Here is a 15030-nt window from a genome sequence, read left to right on the forward strand (position 1 = left end):
CCCGCCTTGTTTATAGCACTGCTTCACACTCTGGGGGTCTGCCTCTAAGTGAGAGACAACAGCATTGCGGTTGTCCCGATCTTTAAGACCTGTTTTGTACAGGTCTTCTCTGTATTCTTGCCACCTCTTCTGCTTCTGTTAGGTCCTTGCTGTTTCTGTCCTTTATCCTGCCCATTCTTCATTCTTGCATGAAACGTTCCCTTTCTCCAGTTTTCTTGAAATCTTTAATCTTATCCATTCTGTTTTCCTCTATTTCTCAGCACTCTTCATTTAAGAAGGCCTTCTTAGCTCTCCTTGGTATACTCTGGAACTCTGCATTCAGTTTGGTATACCTTTCCCTTTCTTCCTAGCTTTTCACTTCTTTTCTTTCCTTGGTAAAGCCTCCTCAGACAACCATTTTGCCTTACATTTCTTTTTCTTTGGGATGATTTTGGTCACTGCCGCCTGTACATTGTTCCAGTCCTCTGTTCATAGTTCTTTAGGCACTCTCTTTACTGAATGTAATCCCTTAAATCTATTTGTCATCTCCACTGTATAATCATAAGGGAGATGATTATACCTGAATGGCCTAGTGGTTTTCCCTACTTTCTTCAATTAAGCCTGAATTTTGCAATAAGGAGCTGATGATCTGAGCCACAGTCAGCTCCAGGTCTTGTTTTTACTGACTTTATAGAGCTTCTCCATCTTTGGCTGCAAAGAGTATAGTCAGTCTCACTTTAATATTGACCATTTGGTGATGTCCATGTGTGAGTTGTCTCTTGTGTTGTTGAAAAAGGGTGGTTCCTGTGACCAGTGTATTCTCTTGACCAAATTCTCTTAATATTTGCCCTGCTTCATTTTGTACTCCAAGACCAAACTTGACTGTTACTCTAGGTATCTCTTGACTTCCTACCTTTGCATTCCAATCCCCTCTGATGAAAAGCACATCTTTTTTGGTGTTAGTTCTAGAAGTTCTTGTATATCTTCATCAGTTCAGTTCAGTTCAGTCACTCAGTCATGTCTGACTCTTTGCGACCCCATGAATCGCAGCATCTTCATAGAACCAGTCTATTTCAACTTCTTTGGCATCAGTGGTTGAGGCATAGACTTGAATTACTGTGATGTTGAACTGTTCGCCTTAGAAATGAACGGAGATCATTCTGTCATTTTTTATTTTATTTTATTTTATTTTATTTTATTTTATTTTATTTTTTTTATGAATTAGCCATGGATTTACATGTATTCCCCATCCCAGTCTTTAGATTGCACCCAAGTACTGCATTTTGGACTCTTGTTTACTATAAGGGCTGCTCCATTTCTTCTAAGGGATTCTTGCCCACAGTAGTAGATACAATGTTCATGTGAATTAAATTTTTTCATTCCTGTCCATTTTTGTTCACTGATTCCTAAGATGTAGATGTCCACTCTTGTCATCTCCTGCTTGACCACATCTAATTTATTCAGTTGCTAAGTCACGTCTGACTCTTTGCAACCCCTTGAACTGCAGCATGCCAGGCTTCCCTGTTTTTCACTATCTCCCTGAGTTTGCTCACTGCTCATTGAGTCAGTGATGCCATCAACCATCTCTTCCTCTGGTGTCCCCTTCTCCTTCTGCCACCAATCTTTCCCAGCATCAGGGTCTTTTCCAATGTGTCAGCTCTTTGCCTTGATTCATAGACCTATCATTCTATGTTCCTATGCAATAGTCTTCTTTACAGTATCAGACTTCACTTACAACACATCTACAACTGAGCATCGTTTCCACCGTGGCCCAACTACTTCATTCTTTCTGGAGCTATTAGTGATTGCCCTCTGCTTTTCCCTGATAGCATGTTAGACACCTTTTGACCTGGGTAACTCATCTTCTGGTGTCATATCTTTTTGCCTTTTCATACTGTTCATGTGGTTCTTGAGGTTAGAATACTAGAATGGTTTGCCATTCCCTGCTCCAGTGGATCACATTTTGTCAGAACTCTTCACTATGACCTGTCTGTCTTGGGTGGCCCTGCACCGCATTGCTCTTCACTTTATTAAGTTACACCAGCCCCTTCATCAAGACAGGCTGTGATCCATGAAGGGGAGCTATACAATACCAGAATTATTGTATTGTCTGTGGATATTGATTTCAAATAGAAAATCGTTTGAGAATTTGGTTATTCATCTGGCTTACTATATAGTCTGGCAGCTTTTTTCTCCTTCTATCCTTATCTGTCTCCTAAGGTATATTCTGTCTACTGATTACAGAATTAAAGAAAGTGTTGTGAACACTTTGGAAGACACTTAAGAGTAATGATAGTATTGGTACTGTTATTGCCATTATTAATATTGATATGAATCTGTAAGAACAGTACAAAGATCACTACCTGAACTCTTTAATTCATTTACTCTTGTGCAGTAAGCTAGGCCCAGTGTGTTGTTTGATTTTTAATCTCACTTTTAGAAGTATAGTAAAAAAACTACTATTGTCATGAAGGTGTAGTCGCTCAGTCGTGTCCAACTCTTTGTGACCCCACGGACTATAGCCTGCCAGGCTCCTCTGTCCATGGGATTCTCCAGGCAAGATATATGTATAAGTCACTCCAAATTTTTTGACAATGAGTTGAGCTTACTTTTGATAACTTATTTCATTGTCTTTAGGTCTTTAAGATTTATTGACACGTTGAATTGCCACAAATGGTTGATTACTGTTTTCCTGGAATAACTTGGATTTAGAAACTCTGGAGAACTGTCAGTTGCTTCAGTCTCAATTTATGTAAGTCAGAGTATATAGCAGGGTTAGTTTTTGGACTAATTTCAATTCACTTAAAAAAATTTTATTTTTATCAGAATAAACTTTATAGTGCTAAATTTATACAGTGATATGAAGGTTCACAAGCAATATGAAATGATAGTTGAACTATGCTTAGAGTTAGATGATCTTTGATAGAACTGACTGCATTTTTTTCCCCCTAAAATTGTAGGCTTGTTAAGGAACAGTTCACTTAACGTTCGGTCAGCCCTCTTGAAATTTTTAGCCAGCTTCCAAGCTTTTCATCAGAGAATTATAGGACAGCCAGGCAAACTTAATTGAAAGCTTTTGCAAAAACATTACCTGAATTCAGCCTTGAGGCGCAATGGTAGATGTACTTAACATTTCAGAGTGTGTTTTTAGGTTCAGAGTAATTTTATTTATTCTGATGTTAGAATTTTCCTTTCATCACTTCTGAGAAATGTGACCATGTAATAGAAAGTTCTGTTACTGTGGGTTTTTTCCTAACACAACTGGATAATACTGATTTTTGCTCGATATTACATATGGATTCAAAATCTCGATAGGCTTCGGTGGACAGGTTTTTAGAGAAGACCTGTATAAACCAGTCACTGATTAGTGAGTTGGCCATTTTATTTAGTATATAAGTTGTTTATGCATTGCTGTCCTGTCATCAGAATTGTTTTTAACAAGAGGTGAAAGATCCTTTTTTTTGTTTTTTGATTATCATTGCTTTAATAATGATAATACAGCAACTCAGATTTTTACTTATGGTTTAATATTGAGTATCTGTTCCTTTTTACTTTGATCATTGTTGTTCAGAGAGTTGACATTGATAAAGTAGAGCTGCCTTGGATTTCTTGCTTTGTAATTTATCAGCTTATTGGGCACAGGTGGTCTTGGTTAGTCGCTGCCTCCAATTAAATGACTTTTGAGATTGACCCATACATTAGGTTTGCACATTAGTTTTCCACTCAGGATGTTGTTTTATCACTTGAAAGGTCATGAAGTCTGTTGAAAGTGTAGTTTCTTTTTATGGATTTCTTGAAGGCCATATGCAAATCCCCTTTCAATGCTTTTCTTTCAGGATTCCTTGCCAGCAGTTTCTTACTCTGTAAGGAGGAAGACTCCCATTGTAGATTACCTAGGAATAGGAGAAGAGTGTGATGTTGTTGTTTTAAAGGGAAGGGGGCTGGACAGGGAATTTGAAGGTCTGAATTATTTAAAAAGCATGTTTTCCTTACCTATATTAGATGCATAAAATGATTTCAGTTCAGTGTAGTTCTTCAAATTGTTATGTTAACTTGAAACATATAGGTAATCAGCTATCAGTCACAGATATTTATGTTACTTTAGCTTTACATGTTTACCTTTACTAAATTGTAAGCTGCTAAGCTTAATTTTTGCAAGTAAACGAGAAGCCATGAAATTTTGAAAATGAGAACTTATGACAATTGTAAATTACAATGTTTTTTTTTTTTTTTGGACTTCATGGCTTATAGTCTTTTAAACAGATGCAGTGCAGTTTTCACAGAAGAATTTGTGTGTAGGGGCTTAGGGGTGAGAAATTTGCTAAAACAAATTGAATCCAGAACTGCCATAGAGAATCCTATCAGTTTTTCTGATAGCACTAAATCACTGTCTAGCACACTACATATTTTATTTCTTATGTCCCTTTGTTTTCCTTTTCCATGAGACTGTAAACTTTATGAAGGCAGATGTATACCCATTTTGTTCATTGCTGGGACTCTTGCATCTAAAGTGGTCCCCACTACTAGCACATACAAACTTTGAAATTTTTGATATGAGGGAGAATGGACTATTCAAATGCAAAATCATTCCAACCAGTGTTCTTCTGCCATTTTCTTTACATTTCTGAATGTTTGTAGTTTTTTTCTTTTGTAACTTTAAGAGAAGTGTATGTTGATAGTGCTTATTGTTATAAGGGATTGTATCTGATTTGTTTGTCTGTTACTGAAAACTCCTTGGGGATTTTAGTAGCTGAATCCAGAATTCTCTTCAATTATGTTTTGCCTTGTGCTTCTGTATAATTTAAGATCCTTAAGTAGTATTGTTTGGTCAAGACCTTTTATGTTTTTAATTTAATAAATACTCAAGAGTTTCCTCCAACTGAGTTTTCCTAGTTTCAGAGTTATTTTACCCTTCATATACATATAGGTAGTTTAACATAGAATGGAAATTTAAAAAAAAAACCAAACCTTTAAGGTATGTGACTTTCTTGCTTGTTTTGTTATGTAATTTAATCGATAATTGAATTCTGCATTATCCTTTCTGTTTCTGTTACAGAGCTTTTACAAAAAGAAATCTGCGAACTTTTTTTTCAAATCACAAAGATTGATGACTTTTCACTCATTTCAGTGCTGCAAGGCAATTTTTTTTTCTTTATCTTCAAATCCCTTTATGTATTTTTTTATTCTTACTCTGAGGGAAGTGGGTTTTTCTCCCTGTTTGTCTTTAGGCAACATTTCATCTATATGGGGTTTATTGAAGCTTTTAAAAAATATATATTTCTTTTAATAGTTGTGTATTTTGAGGCTTTTAATTGGGATAATTTTGTTAGAAAAGCAGAAAGATATATGAATATAAAAGAAAATGCTGGATGAGTTTTTTCTTCTTTCTTAATCAAGTGTTTTCCTTTCTTAAGAACAGAATTTTTAATGTATTTGTAGAATATTTACTATGTACAAGGATATGATAGAAACATATTACAGTTCATATTGTGCATCATACTCTCTTGCTATGATTTGCCTGAAGTTTGTCTTACTACTTTGTAGAGGAATATGTTAGTCTAATGGCTAGTTTATTTTACTGTGAGCTCTACAGTATAAATTTTAAAAATGCAGAAATGTGAAAACTATATGGATATAGAAATGGCATTATTTAAAAACTAGACACAAATAACTTATGTTGGTTCTTGAGCTTGACTCTTAAGTAGGTGGGAACTATTAGATCACCTGCAATTAATGTAATTTAAGAAGATGTTCCAGATCAACCATAATTCTATTTACTATTCTGAATTTACAAAAATTAGAATTTCTGTTTTTTTGGTAAATTGTCTAGTGGTTATGACCATGGACTTAGGTTTTAATTCCTGCTCCCCTGTTTATTTGTGTATTGGAGTGCATATTACTTGACCCCTTTGAGACTGAGTTTCCTACTTGTAAAACTGGAGAAGAGAAAAGAATATCAACTTCCCCACAGGATGCAGTAAATTAAATGATAAATGCTTATTAGCACAGTGTCCAACCACATGCTAAGGTTATTCATATTATTATATCATTATATGCTTTTAGCTATTATACAATTTTTATGAATGCATAATATGTTTTGTTAATTACTTTATTTCAACTCTTCTCTGGTTGCTGCATCTCAATTGAATATTAATATGGGTTTTTGATGTAACTGACTTCATCTCTTCTGTGCCTTTTGAGAGATGGCTTGTTGTCTATAGACTTTCTGTAACAGTCAGTGAACATTATTGCTGCTGTCCATCTCACTTTGGATTTGGATCACACAAACACAGCTTCTAGGTCAGTTGTCAGAAAGGCAAAAGCCATGATCAAAAGGTTCAAGTAGGCCTTGCCTTATAAAATAATAACCTAAGTGCTTATTTTCTTATATTTGAGAGTTCTTGACCACTCCTCCTGAGTTTCACAATTGTATAGCTGATAATAAAGTTTAATATAATAATGTTGCCATTATATAGATTTTTGAATTCCTCCTGAGATAGAAGTAAATTCAAATAGCAATAATACATGAATAACTTATCTCTTAAAATGTTTTTATCAAAATCTTTGTAATAAAAAATTATAGTCCCTTAAATACCCTTCTTTCTCAATTTGCAATCACTAGGTGACAATTTTCGATTCTTTTAGCTTCTCTTACTGTATCTATTTCCACATAATATTCTTCTTTCTTAGTTTATGACTTTTAGGTATCACTGAATCATTTCTTGTTATAGTGAGTGAGGATTTAACTAATTTAAATCCCCTATCTTCACATTTCTAAAATTAATTATATCAGATTTTTGTGAGACAATATTAGTCGTATATAGTTTGGTAAATATTGTTTACTGCTGAGTCAAGTAGTGTAATACAGTAACATTTTCTCTAGAATAACTATTAGCTTTGCCCAGTTTTTGTTTATGGTATGTGAATCAGTTGTTTAGTCACTAAGTCATGTCCACCTCTTTGCTACCCTATAGACTGCAGCATACCAGGCTTCCTTGTCCTTCACCATCTCCTGGAGTTTGCTCATTGCGACAGTGATGCCATCCAACCATCTCATCCTCTGTTGCCCTCTTCTCCTTCTGCTTTCAATCTTTCTCAGCATCAGTGTTTTCCAGTGAGTTGGCTCTTTGCATCAGGTGGTCAAAGTATTAGAGCTTTAGCATTAGTCCTCCCAATGAATATTCAGGATTGATTTCCTTTAGGACTGACTGATTTGATCTTACTTGTCCAGGGGACTCTCAAGAGTCTTCTCCAGCACCACAGTTCAAAAGCATTGATTTTTCAGTGCTCAGCTTCCTTTATGGTTCAATTCTAACATCTGTATGTGACTATTGGAAAAACCATAGCTTTGACCATATGGACCTTTGTTGGCAAAGTGATGTCTCTGCTTTTTAATACGCTGTCTAGGTTTGTCATAGCTTTTCTTCCAAGGAGCAAGCGTCTTTTAATTTTGTGGCTGTGGTCACTGTTCGCAGTGGTTTTGGAGCCCAAGAAAATAAAGTCTGCCACTGTTTCTACTCTTTCCCCATCTATTTGACATGAAGTGATGGGAACATGATGTCATGATTTTAGTTTTTTTTTTTGAATGTTGAGTTTTAAGGCAGTGTTTTCATCTTTAGTTCCTCCTCCCTTTCTTCCGTTAGAATGATATCAATGCATATCTGAGGTTGTTAATATTTCTCCCTGCAATTTTGACTCTAGCCTGTGATTCATCAAGCCCAACATTTCACATGATGTACTCTGCATATACATTAAATAAGCAAGGTGACAGTGTACAGCCTTGACGTACTCCTTTCCCAGTTTTGAGCCAGTCCATTGTTCTTTGTCTGTTTCTAACTGTTGCTTCTTGACCTGCACACAGGTTTCTCAGGAGACAGGTATGGTGGCCTGGTACTCCTGTCTCTTTAATAATTTTCCATAGTTTATTGTGATCCACACAGTCAAAGGCTTTACAGTAGTCAATGAAGCAGAAATAAATGTTTTTTTTAAATTTTCCTTGCTTTTTCTATGATCCAATAGATGTAAATCAGTAATTCTTCCTATGTGCTCCCACAAAATCTTTCTCAGTACTGGTTTCTTCAAAGACAAAATCATTAGATAATGTCACTTCCATTGTTTTTCTCTCACCCTGAGTATTTCTTAATCTCACCTATGTTTGATCTTCAGTATTCTAGATTCCACATCTTCTATTTTGATATATTGCATTCCCTTGTTTTGGAGGAAAATATCCTCCAGTAGCTTCTTGAGAACATATGTGTTGAAGTTAATTTTTTTGATATCTTACATAGCTAAGCATGCTTTTTATTTAAAAGCTTGTATTTGAATGATAGTTTGGCTGGCTGTGGAATTTTACATTGAAAATCATTCACTTTACAATTTTGGGGTGTTTCATCTTTTACATTTCCATGTTGCTCTTGAAAAGTTTAATGGCACTCTGAATTCTGTTTATCTCTGGAATCTTATTATCCCCAGTATTATGAAATTTTACTTTGATATGCCTTGTTGTAGGTCTCCGGTGAGCCTTTTCAATCTAGCAACTTATGTTCTTCAGCTCTTGGAGATTTTATTGGTATTGTTTCTTGATTACTTCCTTTTGGTCTCTTGCCTCCTTTATTTCCTTTTTTCTCAGTTTCTATAACATGCCTCCTTGGATTGATTGGCTAGTTTTCCTGTTTTCTTTGTCTTTTTGATTCTTGTAGAATTTTTCAACACTGTCTTTCTAAACTTCTATTGAGTTTTTGGGCTTCTCAGGTGGTGGTAGTGGTACAGAACCCACCCACATGCCACTGCAGGAGACACAAGAGATCCAGGTTCTGTCTCTGGGTTGGGAAGATCCCCTGGAGAAGGAAATGGCAGCCCACTTCACTATTTGTGCCTAGAGAACCCCATGGACAGAGGAGCCTGGTGGGCTATATATAGTTCATGGGGCCACAGAGTCAGACACGACTGAAGTGGCTTCACATGCATATATACATTGAATTTTTACTCTTCCATCAAATTTTTAACGTCTTATTCTCTGAATTTCCCCCCCAAATCTTGTTTGTGTCCCATGAATAGTATCTAGTCTATCTTAAAAGTATTAGTTACTTTTTCAATCTTTTTGCTATTTTCTTTGGTTCCCTTTATTTCTTTATTTTTCTTCCTTTTTCTGTTTGTTTTTCAGGTTAGAAACCTGCTTCAGTTCTGTCTTAAATGTTGTCTGTCCATTCATGTTTAGTTATCCTGTAGACATGTGATAACGTGTACCCTAGTACCCATCAAATGATTGCAGAAGTAGAGCTTAGGGGACAAGAGTGTATGTGAATGACTATCAGAGAAACTGAGTTGTCATTGGCTACTGTGACCACTAAAGGACTTCTTAGCTTTTTAATATTTTGTAGTAATTATTATGCTCTTTGAATTTTGAGAAGGTTAGAGCTTTGGTATCTACTTTTTATTTTTAGAGGCAAAAAATTCAGATATCTAGAGCAGCACTGTCCAGTTTACTAGCCGTTGTGTGGCTATTTAAACTTAATTATAATAAAGTAAAATTTAAAATTCCATTCCTCAGTTGTACTGGCCACATTTCAAGTCTTTGGTATCTACTTCATGTGTCAGTGATTTTCTGCAACCTTCCCAGGTTAACACAATTTACATTACATTGATAATTCCACGAATACTGTGTAGTGCCTGAAGCGCGAAGCTTACCAAAAAGTGTCATTTATTCCACCATCATAACTGTCATGTTGCTACTCTTCTTTAAAGCTTTGGGTTGTGGTAAGAACTTTCCTTATTAATGGATTGAAATTGTCGTAACTGTCTTTATTTGACTTCTCTGGCTTTAGTTTTGTTTCTTTTTCTTCCCAGACAGTGCAGTGCTTGCTGGACAGTGGTGCTGATATTAACAGACCAAATGTGTCAGGAGCCACTCCACTGTACTTTGCTTGCAGGTATGATACTTTATATTGCCCGATGCTCTCATTAAAGAAAGTTGTATCTGCTGTATTTCCAGACACAAACATACTTTTATATTTTCTAAAACTCTTGTTTTCCCAGAAATACTGTGCTCTCTTTTAAGATGACATATATAGTGTTATGTTTCTTTTATTTAACTGCATGATGAAAAGTGTTTTATACTGCCAGTGTTTTCTTATATCATAAGTGGAAGCTTTTGATTTACTTGATTACTTAAATTTTAGGCTAATTACTTGGTAAGTAATAAGAAAGGTGTATCAATAATCCAGTAATTTCCATCATTTTCTTTATCAAGTACCAACTTAGTTTTAATAGGATATGCTATTAAACTATGTCTTAGTTCAGAGCTGTGTCTTTGCTTTCTCTGGATTTGTAACTTAAAAAAACAAATTCTTGAGTCATTCTTATTAAATATCAAGTTATGCATTAAGTTGTTTTTACGCTTTTGTTCTAGTTCATTTTCTTTAAGCGTACTTTTTATTCACTGACTCACTCATGTAATAAGCAAGCATTTACTTAGCACTCACTGTGTGCCATGCGTTATTATAGGCGTTAGTGGCACAGTGATAAAGGAGCCCCAGCCCTTAGGGAGCTGGCAGTGTAGTAAGTATACACACACCTCCTCCTCAGCCCCATACAACGTGTCCAGTTAGTTGCAGGTTGGAGCAATTTACAGTACCCTTGACTTTTCTTTTTGGTTTAGATTTTAAGAATTGTAGTATTTATTTAAGCTCCCTATTTTAGCTATAATGCTCTCCAGAAAGTTCTTGTCTTTTTCATGTCATTTTACTGGAGTTAAAAAAAAATTTTTTGGTCGCACTATGTTGCTTGCAGGATCTTATTTCCTTGACCGGGGATTGAACCTGGGACTTGGATGTAAAAGAGCTGAGTCCTAACCACTGGACCGCCCAGGAATTCCCTGAAGATTTTTTTTAGATGAAACGTCTGCTTTTCTCCTTGTTTAACTTCTCTTTTAAGGTCTCTGATGTTCCTTTGATCTGACTGATTCAAATTATTAAACCTTAAATTAGAACACAAAGACTTCTGAATCTCTAGACCTCTAGATCTACCTGAATTCAGGTTTTTTCTCATGTTATACTTACAATTTGATTGCTTGACTAGAACACCCGTTCCTTTTTTAGTGTCCTGAATTTATGAATAATAGCATTGATTTCCTGAAATCATATCCTATCTTGAGGTCTTATCTCTAGATCAGACCTTTCTTTGAGATTTCAGGTTTGAATGTCCAGTTCTTGATTTACATCATCACTTGGAAGTCTCAGATAATCTCAACTGTTGACATATCCAAAATATTGCTTCTGATTTCCTTTTCAAGCCTTTTCTCCAGTTTTTCTCATCTCAGTCATTGTAACCCATATCTTCTCAGTTGTATAAGCCAGAAACTAGTCATTATTTTTTATTTCTCTTTCTCTCTCTCTCTCTCACCCTCAACTTGGAGTATATTAGTAAGTTTTGTAATTTCCACTTTCAGAATACATTCTGAATCTCATCACTTCTCTCCACCTTGCTAAACCACTTTAGTTAAAGTTGTAACCTTTTGTTTAGAATGCTGCAATAGCCTGTTAACTGGTCTTCCTGATTCCTCTGTTGTTTCCTTACCTTCTCCTCTTTTCCTCAGAAGCCCCAGTGACCTTCTAAAAAATGATTTGGCTGTTATCTTTTTGTGTTTAAACCTTGTATTTAAACTTTTCAGTCCCTCTTTATTGAATTTCCATTAAAATCTAAGCGCTGCCTTCTTTCCTAGAGGAATAATTGGCAACCCACTCTAGTATTCTTGCTTGAAAAATCCCTTGAACAGAGGTGCCTGGCAGGGTACATTTCATGGGGTCACAAAGAGTTGGACATAACTGAGCAACTGAGCATGCATATACGCCTTCTTTCACGAGACCTGCGTGGTCTGACTGTGCTTAGCTCACTGTGGTTCAGCCACATTGGTTCTCCTTGAGTTCCTCAAATGCAGTGGATTCTTTCCAGCAGGCTTTTCTACATGCTGTTTGTTTTGCCTGAAGTGTTCTTCCATAGACTTTCTAAGTGGCTGACTCCATGTGCTTCATTGTTAATTTTTAGAAAGAAATTCCTGACCAATCTAAGTAGGCCTCTCTGCATATTTCCTATCACAGCATCATGATCATTTCCTTCATAGCACTTTGTATTTTATAGTGTTTATTTACTGGTTTATAATGTGTCTCCCTGCTAGGCTGAAAGCCCAATGAAAGAAAGAATTTTGTCTTATTCATCACTTCATATTCCTTGTGTGGTACAGTGCTTTGTGCTTAGATGCTTTGTAAATTTTTTTGAATGAGTGAATCACTGTAATTACATTTTTGAAAAATATGTAAAACAATGCCATGTGTACTGGTAAAATATAGGTATATTAGTGTTGTACTTAACTGTGATATTCGTATAGTTAGTCTGAGCATAGGGATGTGTAAAAGAATTTTTTAGAAGTGCTTTCTGCTAGTATTATATACCCCTCATTAAGTTTTAACTTGGCAAACATTATATCTCATTGAACAAAGATGGTTAAGCAAATGCGATTAAAAGTGAAACTAGAAAATAAATTCTTTTTGTAGCAGGATGATAAATATGGAACATGGAAGATGATTCATTTTGTAGGCGGACTTCTAATTGTGTTCACTATATCTAAAGGTATACATTAAAAATTAGAAATTATTCCTTATGTATTGTCTCTGATAAAAGGGAAAGGAAAGTGAGAAATAGAATAAGTTGATCTTGTAGACAAGTTACAGGGCTCTAAGATGAAAAAGCTGAACTTAATGTAAGTTTTTATTGTTGAGAGATGTTAGTAGGTATATCATCATGTGTCTCATTCAAAGATCAGCTGAAACAGGTTTTTTTTTTTTTTTAATTGAGAACATAATGAACTATATAGGAGGTGAGGTTCAAATCACAGCCCCAAAACTGTGCAACTTTCTTGAGCTCTGAAGCTTTGTTTCTTTTGAAATGGAAATACTGGTATATACCTTGTGGAACCATAGTGCTAATTAAATGAGATGTCTTATTTAAAGCATCCTGCAGAGGATTTTACACTTAGTAGTTGGTAGATACTCACTAAGCCCTAGCACACTTTTCCACACCCAGTGAGCACAGAGTTGTTTGGTCCTCATTCAGTTTCATTGCTCTGCAGGTTTTTCTAAGAAATTTGACTCTTATCCCATAGTACAGGCAAGCCTTTCTTTCTTCCTTTGTATTCTATTCTAATTCTGAGCACTATTTAATAAAATAATACTTCTGTGAGTGAGTCATTTCAGATTGCTTTTGAACTAAAATTATGTCAGGAACTATCTCCTGGCTACTTTTCCTCTCTAGGTATTTTGTACAAGAATTAGGATAATTCACTAGATTTTTTTCATGTGGACTATAAGCACACATTGACTTTCTCCTTCTGCCCAAATCTTCAGGTGCCTTTGTTTTCAAGACTTTTATATGGTATCTGCAAATGCTTCAGATCCTAAAATGATTAAGTTGGTTTTGTATTCAGGCATAATACTTCCCATTCCCTTAACTTTGTTTTTTTAATAAAGGTGTAGTGATTTTCAAATAGTTCTGTAACTGCAGATAACTTTTATTCTGTTAAGGAAAGCAAGGTTTAGCTTGGGTTATATAAATTCAGTAAATTAGAGAGATTTTTATGGCATTTTGGAGGTCTGTAATAAAAGTGAGAGAGGTAAGATTCTGAACCTGGTTTACAGGCAACTCCTTTCAGTTGGGAAGTCCACTACAAAGTAGCTACATAAAACAGTCCATAGACTCAAAATTGCAAACTTTTAGAATAGGAAAGAACCATTATTAGAAAATATAGAAAATACAGCCTCTTTATTTCATCAGCAGTTCCAAAAAATGTTGTGATATGTGTACTATATGCAAATTAGCCAAGTTTCCAAATTGTATCACTACAAGAGTCTAAAGTTGGAAACCTGAAAGTTCTTGAGAAATCAGTTCTAAATGCTTTAGAAATACTACAGGTTTCTTATTAGTTAAATCTTTGTCAACTTCTTAGTTTCCATAAAATATATTGGCACTTCCTTGAAGGGAGTTATCTCAATCAGTATAAAAAATAAGTTGAATTGTAAAGAATAGTTATTGAGCACATGTTTGTAGTTATTTGAACTGAAAAATCTTTCATGCAGCATTTTGAGAAGTCTGTAACAGGATAATCTTTGCAATTTTTTCACATGAGTCACTTGTGACCCTGATGAGGTTATGCAGATTTTTTGTACTATTAGCAATTGTTTCTTTTAACTTACTTTTGAAATGAAATGCCACTTGGTTACAGATGAGATTTTAATGTAGTTTTGGAAAGTACTCCAGCTTCATAAGAATGTCATAGTGATATTTTTCCTTGATATTAATTATTCTTGTTGCTATATGTGGTAAGAAATTAATCCTAAGTAAATTATCATTCATGGTTTTTTGTTGTTATTTTTTGGTAGCTCAGTACCTTATTTAATGCTCACTTGTCAAATGAATGGTAATCTAAAATTAGAGCCTGTCATATAACTCAGCAGATGAGTACATGTTATAAGCCAATTGCCCTGCTTGGTGCTATGGAATAAATTATTGTCAAGAACTTTACAGTTTAGTTGGGAAGATTGCTCATCTGACCCAGGTAGTGAATAATTGTAAAAGAAATGTCACTAAAGTCGAACAGAACAACTTTGTAAATCTGGAGTTTTCATAACCTTAGTATTAGTACTAGTACTAAGTGACTTCATTCGTGTCTGACTCTTTGCAAACCTTGGGTCCTAGCAAAGAAAATCAGTTTCCTTAAGTAAGCTCGAGTTAGATTCTTTTCTCAGTCCTTATTTTTAGGTATTCTACAGAATAGGGCAGTGTTATTTGTAAAATAATTACTGTTAACTATATAATACATAATGTGTTGGCCAGAACTCCACTGAAATGATGCTTGATGAAGACTTTTCTTAATGTAGACTAGTAAAAGTAATTTCTGTTTCTTTTGGAGGGATTGCTGTTTTACTTGGTTTCTTGACTTTCTTCTTTTTTAGAGTAAATTAGAAACTGTTCTTAAGTTATTTTTCATCTGTTGATACTTGT

General features: G+C 35.1%; 1 protein-coding gene across 6 annotated transcripts in view; it reads left to right on the forward strand.

Moving 5' to 3' along the window:
* HACE1 (HECT domain and ankyrin repeat containing E3 ubiquitin protein ligase 1) overlaps positions 1-15030 on the forward strand; it is a 118382-nt gene that overhangs the window by 24783 nt on the left and 78569 nt on the right. For 4 of the 6 annotated variants that reach the window (XM_020872571.2, XM_070450046.1, XM_020872576.2 and 1 more), the window contains one exon: positions 9826-9908. The exons of the other annotated variants lie outside the window; for them this stretch is intronic. In XM_020872571.2, the coding sequence (XP_020728230.1) occupies positions 9826-9908 (83 nt within the window). The remainder of the gene's footprint in view (positions 1-9825; positions 9909-15030) is intronic. 6 annotated transcript variants of the gene reach the window in all.

This window comes from Odocoileus virginianus, chromosome 19 (genome assembly GCF_023699985.2).
Source record: "Odocoileus virginianus isolate 20LAN1187 ecotype Illinois chromosome 19, Ovbor_1.2, whole genome shotgun sequence".
Classification (NCBI taxonomy): domain Eukaryota; kingdom Metazoa; phylum Chordata; class Mammalia; order Artiodactyla; family Cervidae; genus Odocoileus; species Odocoileus virginianus.